The 20,882-nt window shown below is 57.8% G+C and overlaps 9 protein-coding genes across 9 annotated transcripts; 4 read left to right on the forward strand and 5 right to left on the reverse strand.

Annotated features, from left to right (window-relative positions):
- Positions 1–1,227: 1,227 nt before the first annotated feature.
- SLS55_008337 (uncharacterized protein) lies at positions 1,228–2,037 on the forward strand (the record flags this gene model as incomplete). The annotated part of the gene is made up of 1 exon (XM_066779748.1): positions 1,228–2,037. One exon carries the CDS (start codon positions 1,228–1,230, stop codon positions 2,035–2,037), a length of 810 nt encoding a protein of 269 aa, XP_066630552.1.
- Positions 2,038–2,281: 244 nt separating this feature from the next.
- On the reverse strand, positions 2,282–3,088 carry CAP2_1 (F-actin-capping protein subunit beta; the record flags this gene model as incomplete). Its single annotated transcript, XM_066779749.1, has 1 exon — positions 2,282–3,088. One exon carries the CDS (start codon positions 3,086–3,088, stop codon positions 2,282–2,284), a length of 807 nt encoding a protein of 268 aa, XP_066630553.1.
- A 1,755-nt stretch (positions 3,089–4,843) lies between these two features.
- Positions 4,844–5,966, reverse strand: CAP2_2 (F-actin-capping protein subunit beta; the record flags this gene model as incomplete). The annotated part of the gene is made up of 6 exons (XM_066779750.1): positions 4,844–4,923; positions 4,981–5,028; positions 5,083–5,352; positions 5,402–5,481; positions 5,564–5,869; positions 5,935–5,966. The coding sequence occupies 6 exons, from the start codon at positions 5,964–5,966 to the stop codon at positions 4,844–4,846; spliced, it is 816 nt and encodes a 271-aa protein (XP_066630554.1).
- A 426-nt stretch (positions 5,967–6,392) lies between these two features.
- SLS55_008340 (uncharacterized protein) lies at positions 6,393–7,021 on the reverse strand (the record flags this gene model as incomplete). The annotated part of the gene is made up of 2 exons (XM_066779751.1): positions 6,393–6,520; positions 6,577–7,021. 2 exons carry the CDS (start codon positions 7,019–7,021, stop codon positions 6,393–6,395), a joined length of 573 nt encoding a protein of 190 aa, XP_066630555.1.
- Positions 7,022–8,469: 1,448 nt separating this feature from the next.
- On the forward strand, positions 8,470–11,883 carry MPH1 (3'-5' DNA helicase; the record flags this gene model as incomplete). Its single annotated transcript, XM_066779752.1, has 2 exons — positions 8,470–8,828; positions 8,880–11,883. The coding sequence occupies 2 exons, from the start codon at positions 8,470–8,472 to the stop codon at positions 11,881–11,883; spliced, it is 3,363 nt and encodes a 1,120-aa protein (XP_066630556.1).
- A 1,224-nt stretch (positions 11,884–13,107) lies between these two features.
- SLS55_008342 (uncharacterized protein) lies at positions 13,108–14,208 on the forward strand (the record flags this gene model as incomplete). The annotated part of the gene is made up of 1 exon (XM_066779753.1): positions 13,108–14,208. The coding sequence occupies one exon, from the start codon at positions 13,108–13,110 to the stop codon at positions 14,206–14,208; it is 1,101 nt and encodes a 366-aa protein (XP_066630557.1).
- An 893-nt stretch (positions 14,209–15,101) lies between these two features.
- Positions 15,102–18,068, reverse strand: ALA1 (Alanine--tRNA ligase; the record flags this gene model as incomplete). The annotated part of the gene is made up of 2 exons (XM_066779754.1): positions 15,102–15,275; positions 15,351–18,068. The coding sequence occupies 2 exons, from the start codon at positions 18,066–18,068 to the stop codon at positions 15,102–15,104; spliced, it is 2,892 nt and encodes a 963-aa protein (XP_066630558.1).
- A 385-nt stretch (positions 18,069–18,453) lies between these two features.
- On the forward strand, positions 18,454–19,164 carry SLS55_008344 (uncharacterized protein; the record flags this gene model as incomplete). The annotated part of the gene is made up of 2 exons (XM_066779755.1): positions 18,454–18,556; positions 18,614–19,164. 2 exons carry the CDS (start codon positions 18,454–18,456, stop codon positions 19,162–19,164), a joined length of 654 nt encoding a protein of 217 aa, XP_066630559.1.
- Positions 19,165–19,421: 257 nt separating this feature from the next.
- On the reverse strand, positions 19,422–20,123 carry SLS55_008345 (uncharacterized protein; the record flags this gene model as incomplete). The annotated part of the gene is made up of 3 exons (XM_066779756.1): positions 19,422–19,796; positions 19,856–19,984; positions 20,037–20,123. 3 exons carry the CDS (start codon positions 20,121–20,123, stop codon positions 19,422–19,424), a joined length of 591 nt encoding a protein of 196 aa, XP_066630560.1.
- Positions 20,124–20,882: the final 759 nt, after the last annotated feature.

The following is a 20,882-nucleotide window of genomic DNA, read 5'->3' on the forward strand; positions in this document are numbered from 1 at the left end:
TCTTTCTCTATTGTGAATCTTGTTTGCTAGTGGTGAGACAGCATGTATGTAACGTGCGTCACGAAGGTTTCGTGTACCTAGAGACATCTCTAGAACTAACGAGGGGCTAATAAGGCTTAGCCAGTCTCTACTTCTTCCTACTTACTTTTTTCCTCGCCAATTCCTTCGCCGTCTTCCTTGTCTAAATCTCTAACCTCCTCACATCTTTCGGCTTTTTTTTTTTTTCTCTCTCTCTCTCTCTTTTTCTTTCTTCCTTTCTTTGACACACCGTGCGAGAATATAAACGTAATAGAAAAAAAGAAAGGACCCGAAAATCAATGTGCACGCACCCCCCTTTCCCGACGTTGTACAGCCGCTGCCGCCACTCGTTTCGGTGTGAGTAGGTACATATGTGGGTGGCACGGCACGGCACATTCATTGCACCGCATGCCAATAACGCATGACTGCTCCCACGACGACGGCCACGACGGTGGCAACGACGCGTTTCTTAGGGACTGGGAGAGAGAAAAAGAAAGAGAGAGGCTGAACGCGGGCGTAGATTATTACACGCGTGCGTGGCGCTTCGTTTCGGCGGCCGGAGGTGCAGGGCGTAACTTTTTGCTTCCTTTTGCAGGCCCACGTCCCGTCGGCGAGATTGATATCCCGACTCCATGTCCCTCGCCTACCTATGTAACAGTTACTGGACAACGGCAGCGGCGGCGGCGGCGGCGGCGGGCGGCGACGCTAAAAGCAGGACCTCTACCTATGTATGCACGAGCGGCCCGCCGAATTGCCTGTTTGGGTTTAGCGTCGCCGACAGCGGCTGCGCGCGGGGAAGCCAGTCCAGTGTTCCCGTTCCTTCCCTTCTTTCTCAACGTCTGGACCAGTAGTAGTGCTATGTGAAGGAGGAAGGTTTCTTGTTCCTTGGCTTTTTTGTCGCCGACAAGCGGCGGCGGTGGCGGCGGAGAGGATCAGTTGTGATAGGGGATAAGCCGCGGGGGAGAGATGAGAGTGGTAGGTAGGTAGGGTATATATAAGTTGGGCCATGAGTCCTTCGTCTACTTGGTAAAAACAGGGAGAACAGCAGCAACAGGCAGAGGAGAAAAAGAGCATCGAAACCAGACAGCAAAAGCCACCAACGCCAACCTCTTCTACACCATCTCTCCCTCTCCCAACCAACCGTTCAAGGCAGAACGAAGACGACGACGACGACAAAGAAGAAGAAGAAACTTCACAGCCACCACCACCATGCCCCCCAAGCTCTCCACCCAAACCGTCCTCGTCATCGGCGGCACCAGCGGCATCGGGCTCGCCGTCGCGGCCGAAGCCCTCGCCCAGTCCGCAGCCCACGTCACCATCTCGGGCTCCAACCCATCCAAGCTGGCCGCCGCGCTTTCGCACCTGCTCGGCACCCTCCCTTCCGCCTCCGACCACTCGCGCGTCAGCGGATACACCTGCGACCTCTCGGGCGGCGGCGACGGCGCCTCCTCCGTCGTCGAAGCCAACCTCCGCGCCCTCCTCGCCGCCACCGTCGCGGGCAACGGGCGCGGGCGCATCGACCACGTCGCATACACAGCGGGCGACGCTTTGCCCCTGACGCCAGTATCCTCGCTGACCGCGTCCGCGATCCATGCGGGCGGCGCGGTGCGATTCGTCGGCGCCCTGCTGCTCGCCAAGCTGCTACCAGAATTCACAACACCCAGCCCGACATCATCGCTCACGCTGACCGGCGGCGTCAACACCAACCGGCCGTCGCCCGGGGGGTGGACGCTGGCGGCGGCGTACGGCGGCGCGCTGCAGGGCGCGATGCGCGGGCTGGCGGTCGAGCTGGCGCCGCTGCGGGTGAACCTGGTCGAGCCGGGGGCGGTGGAGACGCCGTTGTGGGGGAGTGTGCCGGTGGAGGGGAGGGAGGCGATGAGGAGGAGGTTTGGGGAGAGGTCGACGGTGGGCAGGGTGGGAAGACCCGAGGATACGGCGGAGGCGTATGTGTATCTGATGAAGGATCATTTTGCGGCGGGCGCGATTGTCGAGTCGAATGGGGGCACGCTTTTGACTTGAGGGGGGGAGGGGAGGCTGGTGTGTGTGTGTGTGTGTGTGTTTCCTGGCCCGTTTTGGTTCTCCGATCGTGTTGGGTATGGTGATTAGGTAGGAGCAAATCGAGGTTTTCTGTCGGGATGGCTTTTTCTTCGTGGATTGGTTGTTGATATATTCGTTTGGATGCGTCAAATGACCTTGGCCCGCACTACAATGCTGAACTGATTGAACCCAAGTCTCTTCCCTCACATGCCGTGAAAATAGTTCGTCATTCACCGCGAGAAAACGCCGCAGTGAGGTTCTGCAGCGTGGCCTGCGGATCCGATCCGGCCCAGTCACCACACTTGGTCAACATGCCCCTCGCGCCGTCCGCCTTCATCTCGTAGGCGGCCTCAGGCGCTTGCGCGAGGGTGTACCTCATCCCATTCCCGAACTTGGTGGCCAGGGTCGGATAAACGTCCGCTATGCGATCGAACACCAGCAGATACATGTCAACGTCCGATCTGACCTTCTCGCTCTTCCTTTCGCTAGCAGCGTAGTGGAGAGCGAGCGTCCTGCCGCAGCCGTAGAGGGAGGAGCCGATGTGTGGGTTGATCAGGGAGTCGATTGAGATCCTCGTCGCGTCTTGGATCATTCGGGAGAGGTTCTCGGTGGCTGCGATGCAGTATTCGAAGCCCTCGATGCTACCATGGCTTTCAGAGACCGGGGTTTGGATGGCCAACGGCGGTTGTGGAGGCTTACGCGCGGCTTTCTCGGGCCGATGGTGAAGCAGGATTATCAGAATGCTTGTAATGGCATTCAACCAGAATGCGTGGGTTGCTTCTTTGACGGATGACGACGATCGTATTGTTGTGGTGGTTCTTGGAAGGCTCAGTTTGAATCGGCTGAGCTCCGTGTCTAACTGCTGGAATTCGCTGAAATGTTCCTCTGGGTCGGAAGAAGCTTCCATTGAGTGCACGTGTTCTGTAACACGACCCAATAGGACATAAGCTTTCAGTATGGCCTGGAATGACGTTGGGCTAGCCTCGGTTGGAGTGGCTGTGATCATCTTCCGTAGGTTGCGGCTGAAAGGCATTGTACTATTCAACACTGGTGTCTATATCTGAGGTCAACATGCGATTCCGTCAATAAGTGATTGCAGTCCCACCTTTTCATCGGCACTTTGGAACACATCTTCATCGACTGGCAAATTCACCATGAACTGCCTGTCATCGATGGCGTGTGGCCACCCGCAAGGGAACGCCATGCCGCGGTCCATCAAAAACAACGTCCATATTGTTCGCCGCTGCTCCTCCCTCTCCAGCGCGCATTTAGGTAGGCCGCCTTCCTGGACAACACTGTATTGCTCGCCATCGACACGGTTCAGCCCCAGGGTGACTGACTGTCGCCAGGCTGTTCCGATCGACAACCAGCAAAGAGGATAGTCACCCGTGGTCCATGCAAGTATGCAGATACAAAGACTCGCTTGGATCTCTTGCAGCGACGGATACCTTTTCTCGGTGTTTTCGCTTAATTGTTTGGACTTGGTAAACCACTCAAGCCGATGGTCTCGGACTGCAGCATCCGGATGGGATACGGCTGCTATTGCAATCACAGCGTACAGCAGTGCAGATTCTTGTCGGCTCGGACTCTCGCGCCGAAAGCGCTCGACTTTCTGTACGTAACGACTTTTGTGGAGAAAAGGCAGGATGATCTGATGGTGGGCAAAGTAGATGTTCACCAGTTCCAGTAACAACGGATCGGGTGGAAGATCGTTCTTTGGACAAGGCGAGGCAGTGCTCGCATCTGTAAGAGTTCCTGACCCGGAGTCGGAAGCTTGGGTTTTGTTCTGATCCGGTGCTTCGATACTACTATGAATGAGAGCGGCGGGATCCACTCCTACAGAATTTGTTACATGTCCTCGTGTTTCCGGTATCATTGACAAGACCTCCGAGGACAAATCCGTGTCTAGCCCGGAAAAGATGTCTGGTATGGTAAGAGCATTATTCTGAGCCGAACCTTGGTCCACTTGCCACGGAAGGTTGACTGCGGGAACAGAGTCCTGGAAGGGAAAGGTCCAACTGCTCTGGTCAAAGCATTCGTTGGTGGAGCCAAAGGCGAATGCCCTCTCCGCTGCGTAAGTACGGTTTGTGTAATCACATGAGATGCCCCATTTGCGGCAATTCGAGCAAGCGGGACGTGCCGTCTGTGGGGAAATGATGGTGTCAACATGGAACAAAGGGTCAGGCGGCTCATTGATGATGACAGGGTTCGGAGCAAAGGGGAAATGAAATAATAATGAGACCAATAGGCGTAGAGCGTCGAGAAAGGAGTACGGGACGTACGTCACATCTTTTCTTCCGCGACCTGCACCCGTTGCAAGGCTGCTTTCGATGCGACGTGGCGGATGTCGGTGGCATGTCACGCGTTACGAGACGATGGGGAGGAAAGGCGAAGCTTGAGACGAGAGGGGGAATCGGCATTTGTCAGAGATCCTTCCGCTTCGGCTACGGACACAGCCAATTGGTCCGACTTTCACGTGATCACAACCAATCCGCTCTAGTTCTTCTGCGGGCGGCTGGCTTTTTCTCTGGCGTTCAACTGCAATTGGATCTTGGCGGAATCGATTGGATTAAAAAACCGGTGGGCCGATGTCTCATGGAAAAGGGCCGTGCTTGGACAGCGCTTATGCACTTGCATGTCGGGCATGAATCCCCGCCCATTTTGGACCTGCGCACAAAAAGTAATAGTTCCTATGCAGTGCATCAGCCAATCCACGCAAAGTTGCTGCATGCTCGCTTTGCTTTTCCAGCGTCTCCTTATGTGGAGCCCAAGGGCACCCAGATCCTTTTTACCGGCCACCGCCCATGCTGCTGATCATCTCCTTGTGCGTAGCTCTGTCGCGGTTCGTTTCACTCAAAGAAGCAATGCCTAAAAGAGAAGGGTGAGCTGATGCGCGCCGCCTGCTACTGGACAAGGAAGACTCACTCCGAAGATCGCCGACAACGTCCTTGGCCTTGCCGAAGTAGACCTCCTCTGTAAAGGGTCAGCCAAAGTGATCACATACATCATCCTCGACATTGGACTTACGCAGCAAGTTGCGCATCTTCAGCTCCATATCCTCCACCATCTTGCCAATGTTGGCAACGTGCGACGTGTCGTCGTCCACAGGCATGTCCTGTTCGACCTGGCGAACCATGTTCCCACTGAGGTCCAACGATCCAAGATCATTGCCATCGGTTCCGAGGTTGAGGATGACGGTGCTGGTGAGCTTGTAGTGGGCAGTGCGAGCACGGTCAAGCGCCTCGAAGACGTGTATGCTGTCCCATCCGCCCGTGGTCTTGCTGGATGGCGAGACGGCTACGTATCGTCGTCAGCAGTTGCCCACGTCAGCCAATGCAAAACGTACACTTCTTCAGCAGCACACAGCCAGCAAAGCCGTCCTCCATGTCCCACAGGTACACGCTCGAGATTCCACCTTCGTAGTACCTGCATCGCATGCAACGTCAGCACATCATTGTCCTTCGCCAGGTCCACTGCGGCCCCCGAATGCGTGCAGGTTGCGACTCACAGCTCCCGGTAGACGTCAAAGGCTTCGTTGGCCTTGAGCTCCATCTTCCTCACGCGCTCGCTGGGCACGACGCCCTCACCGTCCTCCAGCGGGGGCTCGAACTCATTGCTCCACGGACTCCGCCAGCTGTCGCCATCGCGGTTGTAGTCGCAGCACAGGAAGTCACGCTTGGTCTTGGTGCAGCGCTTGACGGCGAGCGGCACGTCGACGGACTCGAGCAGGTCTTCGGTCAGCGAGGGGGCGAGCTGGCAGAGGCGGTCGACGTTCGTGGCCGTGTCCTTGGGGTTCAGGCGGCGGAGGAGGTCCCTGGCGCGGCGGGGGTTAGTGCGCTCGTCGTGCGGGGGCGGGGGCAGCAAGCGAGCGAGACTGACAGGGCGCTATCGAACGGGTCGGCGGAAGACATGGTGCAGGAATTCGGGTCGGTTGGGAGCTGTAGCGGGGTGTTGTTGTCGTGGTGCGGGACGCCCGCCGTGAGCTCGCATGGGGGGGATCGGCGCGCTACCTGACTCGGCTATGGAGCACCAGCTCGAGCTCCGCAACCGCACGCTGACTTTCGCCGCACCACAACCACGCGGACCCGAAGACACGCTCGCGTGCTACACACTAGGCCGAAATCAACGGCCAGGAATGCTGTCAGTACGCCTGATGTCACACAGGACAACAACAATCATGTCCATCATTAAAGTGTTTGGTAGTGTTGGGTATGCAATATTATACAAGAAGAGCCACTAATTAAGAACGATGCATGTTTTCCAATTTTCTTCATCCCCGTCCCAGATCGTCATCCGTTCAATTCGTCCGCGTCCCACCAATGTTCAGTGACTGATCCCTACAGAGCAAGAGCGACAAGGATGATACCGGCGGCGCCAGCAGCCGAGATGCCGAGCTGAACGTTGCTGTTGGCAGCGCTGTCAGACGAAGAAGATGACGCAGCAGAACCGCTAGCGGTAGAGGAGCCTGTTGCACTAGTTTAGCCATTGCACTTTCCGGGCCGTTGCCGTGTCCAAACATACCGGTCTGGGCAGCAGTGCCGGAAGCGGAACCAGAACCAGAGGAGCCCGAAGAACCCGAGGCAGAGCTGGAGCCAGAGGAGCCAGTGGAAGTGGCCGAGGCCGAAGCAGCAGTGTTGCTACCAGCGCCGGCGGCGGCGGTACCGCTGCCAACAGGGAAGTAGGACGAAATGCAGGCCTGCTCGCAGTTGGCGAACTTGGTGGCAGCAGCGGCAGAACCGTCGCCCTGGTCGCACTTGGCCATGCACTCGGTGGTGTCGTTCATGTTGGTCTCGTCGGGGTGGGCAGTGCCAACGCACTGGGCCTGGCACGTCACATCGCCGTCCTTGCACGTGGCTAGGCAAGAAGCAGTAGGAGAGAGCGAGGCCGAGGTGGTGGTGGCACTGTCAGACGCAGCCGTGGCGAGGACGGCGCAGAGGCCGGTCACAATGGCGGTGGAGAAACGCATGATGTTTAGTGTTGGCTGGTTGGAATGATAGTAGTGCTGGAGTTGGAAGCGAATGTTGACGCGGCAGAAAGCGAAGGACGAGCGGCGGTAGCGGGCAAACGACAGTGGCAGCAACGGCAGAGCGTTAAATAGGAGAAGGCGCGTGGGCAGTAGGATTGGCGGCACGGAAAATCTGGGGTTAGCTATATTTATGCTTCGGGCACTCTGTTTCTCGCAGATTCCGGACTAGGCCCGTATTCATTTCAAACGTGCATGCACCCCGACTAGCGGCTCTCGGCGCCGCCTCTAGGGCACCCGAGTCCGAGACGCGTCCGGCACCCAAACACGCCCGCCGACGCGCCCTCGCCAAGTCAGCTGCCGCCTACTTCGCCCCGTCACCAGACACCCTCCTGTCCACGCGCACACCACCGCCGTGGGAGCTGCCGCCCGACTGCTCGCCCTTGCCCTCGCCATGTGCCAAGAGCGGCCGGATGTGCGGTGAAACGTAGTCGGCCTGAGGCGTTTAATGACTCGCCGCACCAGGCAGGCGCCACCAGCAACGTCAATCCATCGCCGAAACGTCGTGTCTGATCTTCGCCTCCTGCTGTTATAGCATCCGTGCGGCAGCCTCTGCACTTGCGGTGACCATCATGCCACCCAGGAAGAGACGGACCTTCACCGTGCTTGAGAGCAGCGACGGCGAGAATGCGCCGCCCCCTCCGGAGCCAAAGGCGGCAAAGAAGCGGAATGCGAGTACGAGAAAATCCGCCGACCCGCAGCACAAAGACAGCCCGCCGCCCAAGAAGCCGAAAGGAAGGCCGCGGAAGAGTGCCGTCCCCGAAGACGACGGCGAACCCTCAGCCAAGAAGCCGAAGCGACAGGCCCGCAAGCGCCTCGACGAGGATGAAGATGAGGATTCACCCGAGAGACCGGGCAAAAAGCAAAAGAACAAGGCTTACGAACCCGCTGAGAGAGATTTACAAGAGTTATTCTTGACACAGCTCCCACAGGATGATTCTAGTCCCCCGTGGATGCTTCGAGGTGCCATCTGGCAAAAGCCAAAGGACGAAAAGCCACCACCGAGACCTCCTGTCTTTTACAAACCTCCCGCTCCTCCGCCTCCTCCTGCTCACGCGAGTAGCCGAGTTCACCCTGTCATCCCTCATCATGCGCAGCAACAGCCCCAGAACCAAAAGCAACATGACGCTCAACCCGTGAAAACTCCACATGATACGCCAAAGGCTCTTCAACGAAGTCCTAAGCATAGTGGACCATTCCACAGCTCACCTTTCAGCTCCCCAAGATCCCCTCGGATCCAAGCACCTCGAAGAAGCCCTTCAACAGCTCCACCGGGGTCGCCCTTGCCAGAACTTCCTGAAATTGCGCGTGAGGTAGTTCCTAACCTAAGTTCTGAAGAAGCACATGCGCAAGTCCCGTCTCGATCTGTTGCACCAAACTTTCAAGCAGACATGGAGCTGGATCCAGCCGATTTTTCAAGCTCACCACCAAGCGCCGTAACACCGACAACGCATCCCCATGACGGTGCGGTTGCCTATCCCGACTCTGTTGAGGCTGCGCAGCATCCCACCATCGATGACAATGTTTCCCCAATTGATGCAGCAAATGTGGACGACTTCCCCAGCTCTCCACCGAGCCCAGCAAGACCCAATGCAGCTCCGGTGGCTCACCCAACTCCATTTGCCGCCCCAGGTGGTGACGAATTCGACGATGACGACCTGGACGATATCGACGAGTCTATCTTCCAGCGTCTGGTGTCGCATGGTCCTCCTGTGGCCAGTAAGCCTACGACGTATTCTGCACAAAACTTGTAAGTCTCTCCAAACCCTATGAAGCTTCCATTGACATTGTTGGTGAATAGGAACGGCACTGTCAACGAAATTGACCAGGAGCTTCTCGATCTCCCTTCCGACGCATTTTCAATATCATCAATGACTTCTCCAGAGTTTCAGCGAGCCGGTAGGGCTCAGGACCAGGCTATCATGGTTTCATCGCAAGATAATCGGACGCCCGCTGGACCGCAACGACTTGCTGCTCCTCTCAACGGTCTAAGACAGACGACTCTTTATGGTGGCTCCGCCGCTGTGCCTCCGTCACAAATCAACAAGCGCCAGAATTGGCCCGCCGCCAACAAGGACGAGCCGCCGACTCATCACAAAATAGACCTGGAAGCTATGAAGACCTGGGTGTATCCCACGAACCTTGGCAGTATTCGGGACTATCAATTCAACATTGTCCACCGCGGATTGTACCACAATCTTCTCGTTGCGCTGCCGACAGGTCTGGGGAAAACCTTCATCGCGGCTACAATCATGCTTAATTTCCTGCGCTGGACCACTGAGGCACAGATTGTTTTCGTTGCTCCAACCAAGCCTCTGGTAGCCCAACAGATTGACGCATGCCTAGGGATTGCCGGTATTCGCCGCTCGCAGACCACTATGCTGACGGGTGAAGTCGATCCCGGCCTTCGAGCAGAGGAGTGGAAGACAAAAAGAGTTTTCTTCATGACCCCGCAGACTATGATCAATGATTTGAAGACCGGATACTGTGATGCGAAGAAGATCGCTCTGCTCGTTGTGGACGAAGCACATAGAGCAACGGGCGCTTACGCGTACGTCGAGATTGTCAAGTTTGTCCGACGGTTCAACCAAAGTTTCCGAGTTCTTGCTCTGACTGCAACACCTGGCGCCGACGTCGAGACGGTTCAAAAGGTTATTGACGGGCTGGAGATCTCTCGCGTCGAGATTCGAATGGAGAATTCCATGGACATCCAACCCTTTATACACAAGCGCGAAGTTGAGAAGAAAGTCCTGAGAGATAACAAGGACTTGCTTGTAGCCAAGGACCTCTTTTCAAAGGCCGTACAGCCCGTGTTGGACAAGCTGAATCAGCAAAATGCGTACTGGTCCAAAGATCCGTTGATTATCAGCCAATTCGGCCTCAACCAAGCAAGAGCCAGCTGGGCGAGGTCAGATGCTGGTAGGAAAGCGTCAGGACCTGTCAAAGGCATGATCAATTCGATATTCCAAGCTCTCATGAGCCTGGGTCGAGGGATAGATGTGCTCAAGTTCCACGGCCTTCGTCCATTCTACCGCATCCTTTGCGATTACAAGACCGATGCAACGACCAAGTGGAGGAAAGAAATCACAAATAACCAGAACTTTGAGAAACTAATGAAACTACTCAGGGACTGGACTGCAAAACCTGACTACATCGGGCATCCGAAACTCGAGCACCTCCGCGGACATGTGCTCAACCATTTCCTGGATGCAGGAGAGGGACCTGAGGGGTCGCACACCAAAGTCATGGTCTTTGCGCATTGGAGAGATAGTGCAGAGGACATCGTTCGGGTGCTCAAGCTGAATGAGCCTATGATCCGGCCTCACGTTTTCGTAGGGCAGGCAGCCACTAAGACTTCGGAAGCCATGGACCAACGGCGCCAAGAAGAGGTCGTGAGGCAATTCAAGGCGGGCGTCTATAACACGCTCGTTGCAACGTCCATCGGAGAGGAAGGTTTGGACATCGGGGAGGTTGACCTCATCGTCTGCTACGACCAAAAGGCCTCACCGATCCGCATGCTGCAACGAATGGGCCGCACCGGTCGAAAGCGCAAAGGGAAGATTTTGTTGCTGCAGATGGAGGGCAAAGAAGAGAACGATGCGTTCAAAGCCAAGGACGCATACGAAAGGATGCAGGAGAAAATCTCTAATGGCAGCGAGTTCAAATTCCACACGGATCTGGCCAGAAGGATTGTACCGAGGGGAATTGAACCAACAGTGGAGATGAAGCACATAGAGATCCCGATTGAAAACTCACAGCCCGATCTGCCCATGCCCCGGGCGGGGAAGGGTAGGAAGACCAAGCGGCCAGCAAAGAAGTTTCAGATGCCAGATGGCGTGATTACAGGCTTTATTTCAGCTGCTGGTCTGAACGGCGATTCCGATGGTGAAGGCAAGCCTCGCGCAAAGAAAAGGACGAAGAAAGCGCCAGTCGTCGAGGAAGTGGAGCCTCCGGTTCCGGCCGAGGAGACGTTCCTCAGTAGCCATGAGGAGAGGCAGCTGCAGAGGTTCTACCAGAACATTCACGATGCAGATGACGACAGAGAAATCGCGCCGCCGGCACTGACTTTACATCCAGAGCGACAGCGACGGAGAGGACGGACCAAGTATGTTTCGACACACAGTCGACTCACTACGAACTTTGTCAAGATGGTCAACCGAATGCACACCATAGAAGGTAGTGGAGCCGAAGAACTCGAGAAAAGGTTCAGAGACAGCTTGCACATGTCTGATATCGAGGAAGGGCCGTCAGCAGACGAGGTTTCGGGAGAGGAGACGGAGCGCGACGACGAGGAGACGGGGTATCCCATTGGCATGACACCCAAGCAATCACGCAACAGGCGGATCATGGACGAGGTCGGAGAGGGGGGGAGCAGCAGCCCGCCGCCAACGGACCCCCGGATGCGGTTCCGGTCGCAGGCCATCGACCTGGGCACGCAAGACACGGAAGGCGAGGACGAGTTGGAGGACGACGAGCTGCCCGACTCGGAATTGGCCGAGTTCATCGCCGACGACGCCGAAGCCGTCGAGATGTTCAGCTCTTCGTTGCCCTCTATCAGGGCGACTACTAAACGCACGAAGCTGTTCACGTCTTCTGACCAGAGGGAGCCGGAGGACTCGGACGACGACGAGTTTCCTGATATCAGTCAATTGGTCGGAAAGAAGAAGACGAGTCCGACGGGCAAGCATCGCAGCGATGCCGTGGTTGCGGACAGCGATGATGACGAGGAGGATGAGGTAGCCGAGCCAATTGTCCGTCAAGCGGGGAAGAGGAGAAGGGTGGTCGACGATAGCGACAGCGATTGAATCAATGATGAACGGAATGGAGCGAGATTTTCTATTTTATCGGGCATTTTGCCTCGTTGCTCGTTCGTAGCCTCTGGAGTGTTTATCGCAAGAGTACGCATGACGGCTCGTAGATAGAGGAGACAATACTGTGTAGAGATTGTGCTTAGCCCCACGCCGACAAAGCCCCTTAATTCGTGGAAGGAGTGCTCGCCAAGCTTCTGGAACACCAGGTGGCAGGGTTTGGGGATCTGCTCCGCGGCCCGGCGGTCTGCCGGGGTCTTCCGCGCGTTACGTCGTGCGTTGAACGCGCGCATCCCGCTCTCCCTTCTGAACCCTTTTTTCTCTTTTCTTTTTTTTGTTGCCAACACAATCCCTTGTCTCTCACTATCGTGCGCACGCCATGGTTTGAGACGTCTTGCACTCATTTTCCGGCGCGCCCTTGGTATACCCACGAAGAGAAAGAGGGCAAAAAGCAATTGCACCGGCGGCGGCAAGCACGCTGTGAGCCATGAACGCATATGACGACAATGCGTTGAATGCAAGAGGTAAATCCTACCCGGAACTCTAAACCAGCCCTCTGCGACCTCCCAGACCCTGCAGCCACCACCTCCTCTTTCCCGCTCCCCTCACCGCAACGAACCCCATCGTCCGACTTGCGCGAGCCATGGCTAACGACTCATGCAACCCCGCGCAGGCATATCGCCCGGAGCACCATGGACCAACATCCCGACCGCGCTGCTCCACGCTGAGCTCCAACGGAGACACGGCGGCATGAAGCAATCGACGCCGACCGCGGACGGGTCGCGGCCGACGTGCGGGAGTAAGACGAAGGGCGAGTACAACACGCCGCTGCACGTCTTCGCGCTGGTGTTGATCTTGGTCCTGAGCACCGGAGGTAAAACAATCTTCCCAAGAACAATGGCGTTGGGGGCTTGGGGAGCAGGACGAGGGGCAGGCAGGAGGGCAGGCAGGGCGAGGGCTTCCGACTGCCCGCTCACCCGGCGGACTCCTGCGCTGTAAATTGCAATGCTAACGGACGATTGATCTCCCACAGCTTGCGCCTTCCCCATTATCGTCCGCCGATTCCCGCGCCTCCCCGTCCCACACCACTTTTTGTTCCTCTCGAGACACTTCGGCACCGGCGTGCTGATCGCGACGGCATTCGTACACCTGCTACCCACGGCCTTCACCTCGCTAACGGACCCATGTCTGCCGGCTTTTTGGAACGAGGGGTACCCGGCAATGGCCGGGCTGATCGCCATGACGGCTGTATTCGTGGTGGTTGGGATAGAGATGTTCTTCGCGAGCAGGGGAGCGGGCCATGTGCACGGCAGCGAGTACGACACGCTGGGTGGAGGAGAGACACACGGCCACCATTCGCACGGACACGACGACTACGAGCTGGGCAACGGCCGGCCGCGCAGCCACGGGCGCAGCGCGAGCTTCAACCGCTTCAAGCAGGGCAGCCTGCGGCCGGACGCCGCCCACCGGCCGCCGGACATTGTGCTGGACGACTACGCCGAGACGGACAACCTGGTCGCCGGCGTCTCGCCCTCGATCCCTCCGCCCACGCCGTCGCCGGGCCACAGCCGTCTCCCGCTCGACGACGAAGAGGCCCAGACGAAGCCGATCCACCACGGCGACGACGACAGCGACTCCGACTCGGACCTCGAGCTCCCCGAGCTCGACGACTATGCCGGCGGAGGAACCTCGTCCACCACCGACGCCTCGGGCCTCCTCAACGGCGCGCCCTCGCAAAAATACCGCTCCTCCAACCGCCAAAGCAGCGACTCGCCCCAGGCACCCCCGACACACCACAACCCCCATTCCCCCCTCACCCCGGACCAGCAGCAGCGCAAGCAGCTCCTCCAATGCCTCCTGCTCGAAGCGGGCATCCTCTTCCACTCCGTCTTCATCGGCATGGCCATCTCGGTCGCCACGGGGCCTCCCTTCGTCGTCCTCCTCGTCGCCATCTCGTTCCACCAGACCTTCGAAGGCCTCGCGCTCGGGTCGCGCATCGCCGCCCTGGCTTTCCCGCACCGCTCGCCCAAGCCGTGGCTCATGGCCCTCGCGTACGGCACCACGACCCCACTCGGCCAGGCCATCGGGTTGGGCATTCATAATTTGTACGACCCCGAGAGCCAGACGGGGCTTTTGACGGTCGGATTGATGAATGCTGTTAGTAGTGGTTTGTTGCTGTTCGCTGGCCTTGTTGAGTTGCTGGCGGAGGATTTCCTGAGCGATGGGAGTTATCAGACTTTGCGGGGGAAGAGGAGGCTTCAGGCTTGTGCGGCGGTCGTGGCGGGGGGCGGGTTGATGGCGTTGGTGGGGGCGTGGGCGTGAGAGATGGGAGGGGAGGGGGAGGGGGAGAGGGAAGTTTGTTGTTGATGATTGACAGTGGAGATGGCATGGCGATCTGGCGGCCGTCATCGTTATGGCGATGCTGGTGTAGAAATGTGTGCGTGTGTGTGTGTGTCTGGTTTAGCATGTTGTGCTTATAGCTCGTTTTTTACTTTATTTTTTCCAATACAATTGTAAAGAATTAACTTTTTTCCTTCTTTCTCTCTCCCTCCCCTCCAATGGGGGAGGGGGAGAGCTAGAGAGACGACACGTGAGACAAGGCTTCTCGAATACTATGGGGGTCCGGAACTGTGCTTGTGCTGTATGCAACGCTCATCCGGTGTGGAAGGAGGGGAGTGGGTGAAGGATTGGGGAGACGGCAGATAATCCCATGCAGTGGGTGAGGTCTCGGCGAGTTGGAAGAGAGGAGGGCTGTTGTGACAGAACAAATGCTTTTAGTGTGAATTGTCAAGAGAGAAATGGGGAATGGCATACACGGTCGAAGCAGTCCAAACATAAGATTCGGTCAATTTGAACGCTTACGTATGGGCGGTTGCTTAAGCTCATTTCTGTGCTTAGATGGCATGTTTGCGTTTGTAGTCGAACGAATTGCCACTATTGCGTCCGCTTTACTCAGGTCTCTCAATGGATAAAAAGGATTTCAACCTCATGTGATAGCCCAAGCCTCATGGCATGCAATTTCCAGAGGCAGGGGGCACGCTCGAACGTTTCCAGAAACACAAGGAACCGGAGAAAGAAAAGGGCCAAGCTTAACGGCAATCAACGATGCAGTGATTCACATAACTAAAATCTAGCCTTCTTGGAATACTTTTTCCACTTTCCATTCCTTTCCCCCTTTTATTTTCCTCTTGGATTTCCTTTTCGATATTCAACATTTAGATCTGGAACTTCTCCAAGTACTTCGTCGCGAGCTCCAAGCCCTCGTCCAACTTGTCCGCGTTGGTGCCCTGACCGACCGAGGTCTTGCCCTTGCCACCGGCCTTGCCGCCGACGGCTCCGGACACGGCGTTGGACCACTCGGCAGCAGAAGCGCCCTGGGTCTCGAAGTGCTGCATCGAGTGTTAGCAACCGGACATGCTCGAACACAGATTTCTCGGGGTGAAAAAAAAAAAGGAAGGACTTACATCACCCAAGTAACAGCTGTGCACGACCTTGCCGTCCTTGACATCGCCGGCCATGAGGTAGACCGTCTTATCCTTCTGCTTGCTGCTGACGTGCTTGATGGCCTCCCCGATGGCGCCCTTTGTGTGCTGGGGGTCGTACTCGAGCTTCTGGACGAGGAACTTGGCGTCCTTGTTTTGCGCAAAGTAGTCGGTGATGGCATCGACGACCTTCTTGGCGGCGGCCTTGCTCTGCTTCTTCTGCTCGGCCACGATCGCCTTGGTCACCTTGTCGAAGCGCTCGCGGAAGCGGGCCTTGTCGAGCAGCGAGATGGACAGCTCGTTCAGCTCGACCTGGATCTTCTTCTGCAGCGCGTCCTTGTCCGGCCCGAACGGCGTCTTCTCGAAGCGCTCCAGCTCCTTGGAGAAGTCGACCGCCACGCGCTGCACGTCGTACGCGCCCTGGCCCGTGACGGCGATGATGCGGCGGATGCCCTTGGCGATGCCGTTCTCCTCGAGCACGACGAGCTCCTTGATCTCGCCCGTGCTGGACACATGCGTGCCACCGCAGAACTCGATGCTGAGCTTCCCCCATTTCTCGTTGTCGGGGTCCGCCATGATCTCCTTGAGCGTGGCACCGATCGAGACGACGCGGACGGGGTCGGGGTACTTCTCCCCGAAGATGGCGCGCACTCCGCGGATCTTGTATGCATCGGCAACGGCGATGGGCTCGATGTACACGGCGCGGTTGTCGCGAATGTAGCCGTTGGAGATTTCCTCGATCTTTTGGATCTCGGCCTCGGTGACGCCCTTCTTCCACGAGAAGTCGAAACGCAGCTTCTCGGGGGCGACAAGAGAACCCTTCTGGTCGATATCTGAACCGAGAACCTCGCGAAGGGCATAGTTTAGCACGTGGGTGCCGGTGTGGTTGTTGCGGATCGGGTTGCGGCGAAGCTCGTCATACTCGCAGATGACCTCATCTTCGAGCGAAAGAGCGCCATAGCTGAGGAAGCCGGTGTGAAGAACGTAGCCATTTGAGACCTGGACGTTCTGAACATCGAACGCAGCCTCGTTGGCACCCTCAATCAGGATCTTGCCAGTATCGTACTCCTGACCACCCTGCTCGGCGTAGAAGTTCGTCTTGTCCAAGACCAGACCGATCTGCTCGCCTTCACCGACCTCGCTGGTGCTCTTGATGAACTTCTTCTCGGGGTGGAAGATGGCCTTGATCTTGGCAGTGATGTTGTCCTTTGCGAATTTGAACGAGTCGTCCGTCGGAGCAACCTTCGTCTCCTGAAGGTGGCCGAGAGCGTGCACATCCAGCTTGACCACGTTGGCACCAGCCTTCTTCGCGCCCTTGCTGGCCTCCTTTGCGATGGCCTGCGCCTCTCTGACCTCGGCATCGTCGATGGTGAGACCCCTCTCCTCAGCCATGATGAGGGTCAGATCCTCAGGGAAACCGTACGTGTCGTACAACCGCCACACATCCTTTCCGGCAATCTTCTTGCTTCCACTCGCCTCGACCTGCTTTGCGTATTTGTCAAACATGACCTCGCCACGGTCCAGGCTCTTGGCAAACGCCTGCTCCTCCTCGTCCAGGATCTCCTTGACATCCTGCTCCCTCTTCTTGATTTCGGGGAACATGCCGCCGACCTGCTCCACAAGCTTCGGCACAATCTTGGAGAAAAAGCTTCCAATGTCGGTGTGCAGGTACTTGCGGGCATAGCGGGCGCCTCGCCTCAGGACACGGCGGACAACGTAGCCACGGCCAACAGCATCGGGAATGGCGCCGTCGGAAATGGCGAAGGTGAGCAGACGAACGTGGTCAGCAACGACGCGGTAAGCAGTGTCGATTCCGTCGGTGTCCTCGTCGCCGAACTTGCCCTGGTAATCCCTCACGCCGGTGATTTCTTGGATGGTCTTGAACAGCGGGGTAAAGACATCGGTGTCGTAGTTGGACATCTTGTTCTGCAGCACGGAAACCAGACGCTCGAAGCCCATGCCGGTGTCGACGTGCTTGTTGGGTAGCGGCTTCAGCGACCGGTCGGCCTCGCGGTTGTACTGGATGAAGACGTTGTTCCAGATCTCAAGGACATTGGGGTCGTCCATGTTGACCAGGTGAGCGGCGTTGCGGCCGCCTATCCTGTCGTAGTGGACCTCGCTGCAAGGACCGCAGGGGCCTTGGTCGCCCATCTCCCAGAAGTTGTCTTTGGCATTGCCCTTCAGAATGTGATCGTCGGCAACGCCCACATCCTTCCAGTATTGCCTCGCCTCCTCGTCGGCCTCGAGACCCAAGCTCTTGTCGCCTTCGAAGTAGCTCACATACAGGCGGTCGGGCTCCAGGCCGTAGACCTTGGTCAGCAGCTCCCACGAGTACGTAATGGCCTCCTTCTTGAAGTAGTCGCCGAAACTCCAGTTGCCCAGCATCTCGAAGAAGGTGTGGTGGTAGCTGTCCTTGCCGACATCGTCCAGGTCGTTGTGCTTGCCCCCGGCGCGAATGCACTTCTGCGAGTTGACGGCGCGCTTCAGGGTGGCAAAGTCCGAGTTGGGGTCGACGGTGCCCAGGAAGATGGACTTGTACTGGTTCATGCCCGCATTGGTGAAGAGCAGGGTGGGGTCCGACAGCGGCACGACCGACGACGAGGGCACGAAGGTATGGCCATTCTTCTTGAAGTAGTCCAGGAAGGTGTCGCGCACACGCTGGGCAGACCACTCGGGCTGCTCGTCGACGATTGAAGCCATTGTACGGCGGGGCTGCAGCGAGGGCGGCGCTGCGGGGCACGGCGGTGGTCGGAGGGAGCGGGTTGGTCTCGCGGCGGCGCGAGCGATGGGTGCGGAGCGGATGGTGGGCACGCGGCCTGGGGGCGGGTTGGCGGCCGGGTGGAGGGTGCGGGTGGTGCGGTGGGAAGTGCCGGGGATTTGTAGAAGCTTCTGCGCGCGGAACCCAAGTGGTGATAAATATCGCCCTCGCCCGCCGTGACTCACGAAGCTGCTTACTCGATCCAACACGGCCCCCACACGGAGTCGCAGCATTCCCCGACCGACAATGCGATGAGTGAGGCTGACTGTTGAATGCACGTGTGCTGAGAGAGTGTGAGGTGATGGAATGGCCACCCACGCGGAGGTAATGTCCACGGACACTGAGCCGCATCGCGGCCTCAAGCGCGCCGCCGCCGAGTCGCTGGAGTCCGAGCAGCGCCTGTCCAAGCGCTTCAACCTCCTCAACATCGGTATGCCGCCCCTTCGTGCGCGCTGCGTCTGCCGCGTCCGCTGACCCGCTGCCCCAGACAACTCGGGCAAGCTCTACATCCCCGTCCCCGCATCGTCGTCCCACGCCGACTCCCAACCGCCTCCCGATCCAAGCTCCTCCCGCACTCCCGCTCCCCGATCCCGCGACGACGATTGGATGCAGCTCGAAGACACCAAGGACAAGGTCTACATCTACGATCTCGACGAAGAGCTGGCCGAGCTTGAATCCGATGAGGAGAACCCCATCTTCCTCCCCGACATCGAGAAGCATCTCCACAAGATACCCAAACACGTCTTGGTGAGCAACGGCAAAGAGCTGGAGCGCACTGCCAACAACCAGCTCGTGCTCTACAGTGTGCCTGCCTCGTTGTCCGTCCCCGAAGACAAAGACAGCGTGAGAAAGGCCATCATTGAAGCGCGACACAGAGCAGAGCAGAAATCCGCATCGCTACCTGAATCGAACGACTCCACGAAACTTATCCCTGGTAGACATGGCTTCGCAGCTGAAGACGCCGACGCCGACGCCATGTCGACGGACGCGAACAGCTCCGTCGACGACATGGAAGTCGAGCCAATGGAAATCGAATGAGGCAGATGGAGGGTTTCATATTAATTTCTCTATGATACGTAGGACCACACGCTTATGCAATTCCCAAGTAAATCAAGTAATATTTTCGTGCAACTTTGGTTGGTATCGATGTGTCTGTAGCACGTGTACAGCGTATTTCCGTCAAACGCCGCTAGTACGCTCATCCAGTGAGCGGTGCAGCTCCCTACTTTGCCCGCAGAATCAAATTATCCGGTGTATTACAACTTGATGAGAACCATTACTGTAGTCATGAACGCCTAAAGACGATACGGGTTCGAGCTCCCCGTGTAGTGCGCCTGCGCTGGAGCCGTGGGTTCGTTGCCGAGAACACCCGTCTGCTGAGTGCCCTGTGGGGCCTGAGAGCCCGAAGGCGGCGGTCCCGGTGGTGGTGCGTACTGCGGCGAGGGAGGGCCGTAATGTTGTTGCGGATCGGCCTTGGAGGCTCCGGGAGGCGGCTGGTAGGTAGGCGGCATGTCCTGGTTGTACAGTGGCGGAGGCTCCTGGTAACCCTGCATGGGATAGCCGTTCTGGCCGGCAGCGTAGTATTGCGGCTGCTGGCCGTGATACTGGTAGTAAACTACGCCTTGCAGCTGCGGTTCAAAGCGCGCGCGCTGATACCTCGGAACGAGCCACTGCACAGTGTTAGTCTTGGCCTTCAAAAACACGAAGATCACGAGCGGGATTTACGCACTTTGTGGTAGGCCAACGGCGCGAGGCCCTTCTTCATCCGACGCTGGGCGTGGATGTAGCCGCCGATGAACCAGACCAAGAAGATGAACAGGGAGGTGCCGAAGATGACATATTTGATGATGATGCCAGTCTGGTGGCCCATTTATTAGTTCGGCCTTGCTACTGCCAGCGGCGCAGCTTACTTGAGAGAACCAGAAAGAGTCATAGACGTAGTCGTCGTCGCTCGTGAAGGCCGGGTCGCCCGCAGGTTCTTGGCGGGGCAGGAGCATGGTGGTGAGGCGTAGAAGGCGTTCGTTCAGTGATGGCGATTTGGAAAGATTGGATTTTGGAGTGACGAGGAAAGAGAAAGAAATAAAGGACGCGAGGTTGAAGAGGGCGAGCAAAGGTGTGGTTGTACACGCAATGTGGCTACGAAGCAGCTTGAGGCTGCGCGTGGAACGCAGGGAGTTTCAGTGACTGTCTGGGACGGGAGAGCAACTGTCGGACGTTGAGGCGTTCGGGATCCGGCAGCAGCGCGGCAGGCGCGCGCGAAAGAGGCGACAAGGCAAACGAGCAGCGAGTGAGCAGCGGACAGAGAGAAGAGGACGAGGCAGAGACAAAAGACTGGCCGAGGAAATGAGGATAATCTATCGAGGGGCGGGAGCCAAGGGCGGAGGCGGGACACGACCTGGCTGCGACATTTGGCGGCTGGGCGGATGGTGATTCGCCTGTGGCGTGTGGCTGAGCACGACGCAGGGAAGGCGCGCACGACTGGGACGCCGTTGCACGTGCCTGCCCGTGCGCCGCCCGGTTGTCGAATCGATGCCTGCGATAGTCTCATAGCTCCGGCAAGCTGAGCAGCCCACCGCACGCATCACCGCCGTCTGCCCAGAGTCGCAAAGCTCACCCTCGCACCAGCCTTGCAACCCTGTTCCCGCCCCCGCGCCCCCGCCGTCCGTCTCGCCCCGCGCCGCAGTCAACGCGCCCGCTCCACGATAGGCACCAACGCCAGTCGCGCGCACTCGGACCGCCCGCGTTACCGCCGATTG

This window comes from Diplodia seriata (assembly GCF_021436955.1).
Source record: "Diplodia seriata strain FDS-637 chromosome Unknown scaffold_8, whole genome shotgun sequence".
NCBI classification, from domain to species: Eukaryota; Fungi; Ascomycota; class Dothideomycetes; order Botryosphaeriales; family Botryosphaeriaceae; genus Diplodia; species Diplodia seriata.